The sequence below is a fragment of the Palaemon carinicauda genome, chromosome 12, assembly GCF_036898095.1.
Source record: "Palaemon carinicauda isolate YSFRI2023 chromosome 12, ASM3689809v2, whole genome shotgun sequence".
Classification (NCBI taxonomy): Eukaryota; Metazoa; Arthropoda; class Malacostraca; order Decapoda; family Palaemonidae; genus Palaemon; species Palaemon carinicauda.
In genome coordinates this window covers 42386928-42394814 of record NC_090736.1, presented here as the reverse complement: position 1 = coordinate 42394814, position 7887 = coordinate 42386928, and the positions used below count along the sequence as shown (strand labels likewise).

The window sequence follows — 7887 nt, the reverse complement described above, 5'->3', positions numbered from 1 at the left end:
ACACCCCATCCTTAGCTTCCAAGGATGGTGAGGTTGCAGCCACCAATGGAACTAACAAGTTTGAGCGGGACTCGAACCCCAGTCTGGCGTTCAGCAGTCAGGGACGTTATTTAGCTCTTCTATAGGAGACACAGTACGTATTTCTGCCTGACCTACATTCACAATAAATTCATCCTTTCTTTTCCACATAAATCACACTTTGTTTTCGTAATTACAATTTCTAATTAATTTCAGTAAAACACCATTTCCACAAAACAGCAAATATTCAATGCCTTTCAACACGGGAGCGAACTCTTCTAACATTCAGAAGAAATTTATTAAAGGTTGTTATGATGTTGGCTATCGCATCCGTTTTAGTCTACTATATCATCATAAATACTAGTGTGCGTGTCCGTCAAAATGACAGCTAAATATTTAGATAGATATGTACATACATGCATACCGCGCACACAGATTCAACTCTTCCCCTCCCCTCCCACTTTCTTAACTAAAGTCCCCCTCACCAGGGTATAGCTACGCTCTCTCCCACTACCCGAGGAAAGAGGAGAGGCCTTTAGTTATACGTCCTGTCACTAGGCTGGCCGAAAAAATGTATATACTGTATATTTATATATAGAGCCAGACACTTGTTCTTTATTTTTATAGAACAAGTTACTATTCTTTTATTGAGAGAGAGAGAGAGAGAGAGAGAGAGAGAGAGAGAGAGAGAGAGAGAGAGAGAGAGAGAGAGAGAGTGTTACAAAGAATTTGGATGTCTCAAAGAATTTTTAGTTCATCCGGGGAGACTAGACTCCATTTGCTCTTGGATAGATCGATTTCGTTTGAACGTTTAAAGAGCTTTTATGATCGCGTCTAACTTATTCTTGATTTCGTTTACCGTGTTACTTGGTACTAAACTTTACTGCATCCGCTGGAAGCCTGTTCCATGTATTTGCTATAGTGAATGTAAAGAAATTACCACATTGAGAGAGAGAGAGAGAGAGAGAGAGAGAGAGAGAGAGAGAGAGAGACGTAATTTCCTTGCTAAGAGAATGATATTCTTGCATGACATCATGTGACATCAATAAGACGTCTGTTCAAGTTTGTTTCCGGACCACTAAAGTCGGGACGTCACTTTATTTCAACTCTTTTTGCGGACAACCGCAGTTTTCCTGAAGATTTCCTGTCTGCATTCATCGTGTTAATCGTAGTAATGATAGATTACTTGGAAATTGATATTTAGATTATTTTATCCCCGATAAGCGATTGTATTGATTACGTCACTCTTTTTTCACAACAACAACAACAACAACAACAACAATAATAATAATAATAATAATAATAATAATAATAATAATAATAATAATAATAATAACCTTCAATCGCCTACGCGTCACTTTCACGCAAACTGGAACAATGTATACCAATAAACGTATATTTTGACGGAAAGAAGCCTGACGCATGATACACACCCTGTGGTTATTTGTAATTTAGTAACACGGACTTAAAATTACATCCGCAAGATGTATTTCATCTATCTAGAATTCTAGATGGTAACTTTGTGTTCTTTCTGTGAGCCCACATGGGCTGTGCCTGTTTTGTTTGTGTGTGTCAGAGAGAGAGAGAGAGAGAGAGAGAGAGAGAGAGAGAGAGAGATGATTAGATCAGGGAAAAAATTATTCCTATGAAATTTTTCAATTTGATGTTACATCTAGATGCTTCTATGCAGATACATGCACACAATTACTATATATATATATATATATATATATATATATATATATATATATATATATATATATATATATATATATATATATATATATATATATATATATATATATCACAAGCACATGTGATTTCAATCAATGTAAATATCACCCACAAATGGCATTTAATACCGAATTCTATCTTGGGAATATATATTCCCAAGATGGAATTCGGTATTAAATGCCATTCGTGGGTGATATTTACATTGATTGAAATCACGTGTGCTTGTGATATATGTTCATTAAAATAACAACGTGTTGCAAACTCCCGATTCAGCTATCATGGTGGAGATGGTTTTATTTCAAGTCTATGAAGAGCTTTCTGAATTCGACAGGAATATGTACGGGGACTTGTCATAAACTTTTATCTCTCTTGATAGCTCAGTCGGTAAGGTCTCTGCAGGCATAGTTTCCAGCCGAACAGGTGGGGGTTCGAATCTCCACCCGGCCAGAAGCTGTTACCATAAAATGAATTCCAAGTGGATATATATTCCCAAGATAGAATTCGGTAATAAATGCCATTCGTGGGTGATATTTACATACATACATATATATATATATATATATATATATATATATATATATATATATATATATATATATATATATATATATATATATATATATATATATATATATATATATATATATATGTCACATTCAGGTTCAGTAATTGGCAGGTGTGAAAATAAAATAAGACTATTCTGCTTAATTTCGCTATTCTAGTATAGCTTTTATTAACTCTTCAATATATAAGTCACAAACCGCAGCATACACTTGTCAATCACGCTCTACTGAGCAAAACTTCTTAAGTAATATAATAGTTCACAGTATAATAATAATAACCCCCTCGCACTTCCAGTCTTAAACTGGGAGAGAGAGAAATCCCTTTATAACACGTGCGTTAGAAGCACCCACTGGTTGTCTCTCCCTAAAACAAAGGTTTGGATGTCGCCTCGGCTCGTTTCCAAGGACTCCGCAAAAGCACAAATTCTATAACCATAAATATGTATCCATGAATAGCGGGGCGACATCTGTTGTGAAGGACTTAATGTACATATTACAAATTAAAATAAAGAAACTAGCGTTAGCTAGTAACAATAGAACAAGCACACAAGTTTTACTCTCATTATTTTCAGTAAACAACAGTTAACTACTTTAACATGAAAAACGATAGAATAAGACAGTGCATAAACAATAATTATAACAAACTAAATAAAATGCTTATGATGATATACAAAAATCATTGTACATCAATATAATACAGGGCTGATATATAAATATATATGCAGAAATAAACTGTAGAATAAGACCGTGTATAAACAGTAATTATAACAATAAACAAAAATAAAATGCTTATGATAACACAAAATCCTTCTACATTAATATAATACAAGGCTGATATATAAATATATACGCAGATATATTGATTTGTGACACAGGCCCCCCTTTTAAGTATAAATTTTCAAATTTATACTCCCAACATTACAATTCAATTTATCAAGTTTTAGCCACCATTATCTGTATAGACATCTCATCACAAAGTCAACCCGGCATTGTGACAAGAATTATCCCACTACCCTGCTTAGAAAATCAGCTCCAACGTTTGAACTACCTTTTATTGCTTCTACTCTGAATCGATGATTTTGCAAGAACATTGCCCATCTCATTATTCTGTCATTTGTAAACTTCGAACTGTTCAAAAATGCCAGCGGTTGATGATCCGTTTGTAACGTGAAGTCAACACCATACAAATACATTTTGAATTTCTGCAGAGCCCACACAATAGCCAAACACTCTTTCTCCATAGTGCTGTATCTTTGCTCCCTGTCCAACAGTTTCCGGCTGGCGAAACTCACGGGGAACAAACCATCCTCATATTCCTGAAGTAACACTGCCCCTAGTCCCACGTCCGAAGCATCTGTTCTCAAGATGAATCTTCTGTTTAGGTCTGGAAGGTGCAGGACAGGTTTATTAACCAGTATAGACTTCAGACTGTTGTATGCTTTCTCTTGAGGCTCCTGCCACTGTACAACATTGATTTTCCCCTTCTTTGTCAGGTCAGATAGCGGAGCAGCAATGGTTGCATAGTTTGGGACATAAGCACGATAAAATCCCGTAAGTCCTAAAAACGATCTTACCTCCTTCTTAGTCTTTGGTTGTGGGGCTGATTGAATTTTACTAATGTTGGTTTCCTGAAGACTCAAAGTGCCTCCCTGGATTTCATGCCCCAGGAATTGCACTGTTTCTGAAGCTAAAATACACTTGCTTGGCCTAACTGTGAGATTTGTATTTTGAATACGCTGAAATAACTCTTGCAAGGTTTCTAAATGCTCAGACCATGACTTTGTGTGTACCAGTAAGTCATCTATATAGCTTTCCACATTATCGAGACCTTTAAGAAGTGTTCGCATACACTTAACGTATGTGTCTCCTGCATTAACCATGCCAAAAGGCATCTTAAGAAATTCATATTGGCCATCAGGAGTAACAAAAGCTGTCTTTGGGACATCTTCTGATCGAACCTTGATCTGCCAGTAGCCCTTGGTGAAATCAATCTTTGTAAAGAAATTGCTTTCTGATAACCTGGCAAAAACATCATCTGCTGTAACCATTGGTTCTGGATCAAATATAGTAATACGATTAAGTTTTCTAAAGTCTATACATACTCTATTTGACCCATCAGATTTCTTTACCATCACCACTGGCGAAGCATAAGGTGATGCAGACTCCTGGATGATACCCATGTCTAGCATATCTTTTATCTCTTTCCTAAGGGACGCTCTGACACCATATGGTACCGGGTATGGCTTACTCCTCACGGGTTCATGCGATGTAAGTTCTATTTTATGCTCACCTTTGTTTGACGTTCCAGGGATGTCCGTAAAGATATCTTCATACTCCCGCACAAGTTCTTTGATTTGACGTTCCTGATGCAGGTCAAGGTTTAAGCCAAACATAATATCCTTTATGGTTTCTGATCCAGAGGTTGGTGCTATCTCCAGTAACTCTTCATCCTCATGGATGTCTATACTTGAGTTGCTAACATTGTCAAACACAGCACACGCTGTATCTAAGATAACATCTTTTGCTCTTTGAAGATACTTCTTCAACATGTTGATATGAAAAGTTCTAACTTTTCCCTGAATGTTTATACCATAATCATTCTTGCCCACAATATTCTCTACATTAAACGGGCCCTTCCACTGCATGAGTAGCTTATTGCTGTCCGTAGGGAGTAGAATCAGTACTTGATCGCCTACCTGAAGACTTCGAGGCCTGCATCTCCTATCATAGTAATGTTTGTATCGCCCTTGTGCCAACTTCAGTGCTTCATTTGCTAATTTCATGGTCTCTTCCATTTTTTCCCTGAGCTCAAAGACATATTGATAGCTACTCTTGACTTCTGGCTCTTCAATGTGTTTTGTCCATAGTTCCCTCAAAATCTGCATTGGCCCTCTTACAGATCTTCCATATAGTATCTCAAAGGGGGAGAATCCTGTCGACTCTTGAGGAACTTCTCTGTAAGCAAACAACACAGCATTGATATACCGGTGCCACTGATTAGGCTTCTCTTGACATAACTTTTTCAGCATTTGCTTTAGAGTTCCATTGAACTTTTCCACCAATCCATTACACATTGGATGGTATGGAGTAGTTGTAAGTTGTCGCATGCTGAGGAGTCTAGCTACTTCCTTCATGCAGTCAGAGGTAAACTGTGTTCCAAGATCACTTAATATTTTTTCAGGCACCCCTACCCTGCTAAACATATCTACCAAAGCTTCTGCAACTGATTCTGAGTCAATGTTCTTCAAGGGCACTGCATCAGGATACCTACTGGCATGGTCCATCATAGTGAGGATAAACTGGTGTCCCTTCTCAGATGGTGGGTGTATCTTACCAATTATATCCACAGATACCCTCTTGAATGGAGTATCAATGATTGGTAGTTTCTCAAGAGGTACTTTTGTCACCCTACCTTTACTGATTGTCTTCTGGCAGATGTCACAAGATCTGCAGAACCTCGTTATATCTGCACCCATTCCAGGCCAGTAGAACTCTTGAGGATCTTCTCCTTTGTCTTCTTAGCACACAGGTGGCCCCCTAAGGTAGATTCATGAGCTAATGTCAGGACTTGTGTTCTCAGTGGTTTAGGAACCATAACTTGGGAGACTGGATTCCCATGGTTGATGTCTGGATGAACAAATGTCCTGTACAATAACAGTTTCCTGGTTTCAAATCGGATTACTTGCCTTCCTTTTCTCTCTTCTTTAGAGGTCCAAAACTTCTTCAGTGTGTCATCTTTCTTCTGTAGTCGACAAACTTCATCCCTATCGACTTCTTTGTACAGGTTACTGCCTGGCACTACCAGTGGAGAGGGTCTCTTACCCTCTCGCATTGCTTGTGCCCTTGTTGCCACTGCACAGGTCTCCTGGTCACAGGTGTCCTGCCACGCTGTGTCAGGGTCTTCAGCTGGTCTTGCACATGGGACGTTTCCAATTAGAAGATCATAGGGGGCGTCAGGAAGACAAACTGCATCCACTTCTCCAATCAGGTATGGAGTGTTGATGTGGATTTTAGCCAATGGAGCTCTCCGGAAGGAGTTGTCAGCAAGCCTGACCAGCACTAAGGTTCCAGTGTAAAGATCAGGATCAACAAACTTTTGTTTGATTACCACACTACTACATCCAGAGTCACGCAACACCTGAACAATGTGGGATCCTACCCGACCTTTTGTCACTGGCATAGAGTCTTCATTGCTTGGAACACAAGCATTCATACAAGGGACTGCAAAACCATTCTCAAGGAAAAGCTTTCCTTCCTTGATGCAAGCATCTATCTTTGCTACATCCATTTCTGGAGGAGGGGCACTGATTGAACAGAAGGACGAGACTTGTGCCACTGGTGTCTGTGCCTCTTCAACACTTTTCTCAACATCCAAATAAGCGGTTTTGATGGTCTTCAATTTCCTGCATTCAGGGAGATCATGACCAAATTTATCACAGAACATACACTTCTTGTCATTTCTAGGACCCCTTGACTGATCTGAGAGGTGACACTTCGATGCTATGTGGCCGAGCTGGTTGCATTTGTAGCACCTTACATCTCTAGCTGAAGTCCCTTTGACTTGCTCATTGGGCGCATGCCAAGGATTCTCAAAAGCACTTGGTCCTGTCTGCTTAGGTGGTCGATACACAGGCATTTTAGCTACCTTGGCCTCCTTATAGAGCTCAGTTCCATGCGCTGTGAGGTACTGCTCTGCTGCCTTTGCCAGGTCATCCAGATTAGCAGGGGCTTTTTCCTTCAAATGAACTTCCAGTGCATTTTAGACAGCATTGATGAACTGTTCCTTGATCACCAGCTGTTGGAGCTCAGCAAAAGTCTCATAAGCACCAGCTTGTTCCATCCACTTCTTGAGGAAGTTCTTGAGCTTGACAATGAACTGTGCAGGGCTCTCTCCTTCTTCTGGGGGCGTGTTCCGGAACTTTTTACGGAATCCTTCCTCAGTAAGGTCGTATCTTCTGAAGAGCGCTTTCTTCAAAATTTCATAGTCCTTTGCATCATCGTCAGAGAGCCGACCATAGACTAGAAGGGCATTCCCTGTCAAAAGAGCACTAAGAGACGAGGCCCACGTTGACCTGTCCCACTTGTGTGTGTTAGCATACCTCTCAAACCTTAACAAGTAGCTGTCAAGCTCATCCTTACCATCCACAAACTCCGGGAGGTTTGGGATTTTTGCTTTAGGAGAGTGGTTATTGATCACTGTTGGTGCCTCTACATGGTGTCGTGCTGCCTCTAGTTCAAGTTTCTTTATTTCTAGTTCATGTCGTCGCTCCCGCTCCCTCTCTTCTAGTGCATGTCGTCGCTCCCGCTCCCTCTCTTCTAATTCGGCCAAAGCCTTCCCACGCTCGGCGTCATACCTTCTCAGTCTCTCTTCTCTCTCAAGATTCTTTTCTTCTGCTTGAACCCTGTGCTCGGCAAACTCAATGGCCTTCTCGTCGTCCAGTCCGTAGTCCTTTGCCAATGCAAGATATTCTTTGAAGGTTTCCATGACTTCAACTTCCAGCCTTTATATTTTTCACTGTTGCCAATCCTGGCAGGGTCGCCACTTGTCACATTCAGGTTCAGTAATTGGCAG

The 7887-nt window shown here is 39.9% G+C and overlaps 1 protein-coding gene across 1 annotated transcript in view; it reads right to left on the bottom strand.

The window, feature by feature from the left end:
* Positions 1–5602, bottom strand: part of LOC137650779 (uncharacterized) — an 8919-nt gene extending 3317 nt beyond the window's left edge. Inside the window, exons 1-2 of the mRNA XM_068383934.1 lie at positions 4806–5602; positions 3608–4565 (exon numbers count right to left, since the gene is read on the bottom strand). Coding sequence (XP_068240035.1) covers positions 3608–4565; positions 4806–5602 — 1755 coding nt within the window. The remainder of the gene's footprint in view (positions 1–3607; positions 4566–4805) is intronic.
* Positions 5603–7887: the final 2285 nt, after the last annotated feature.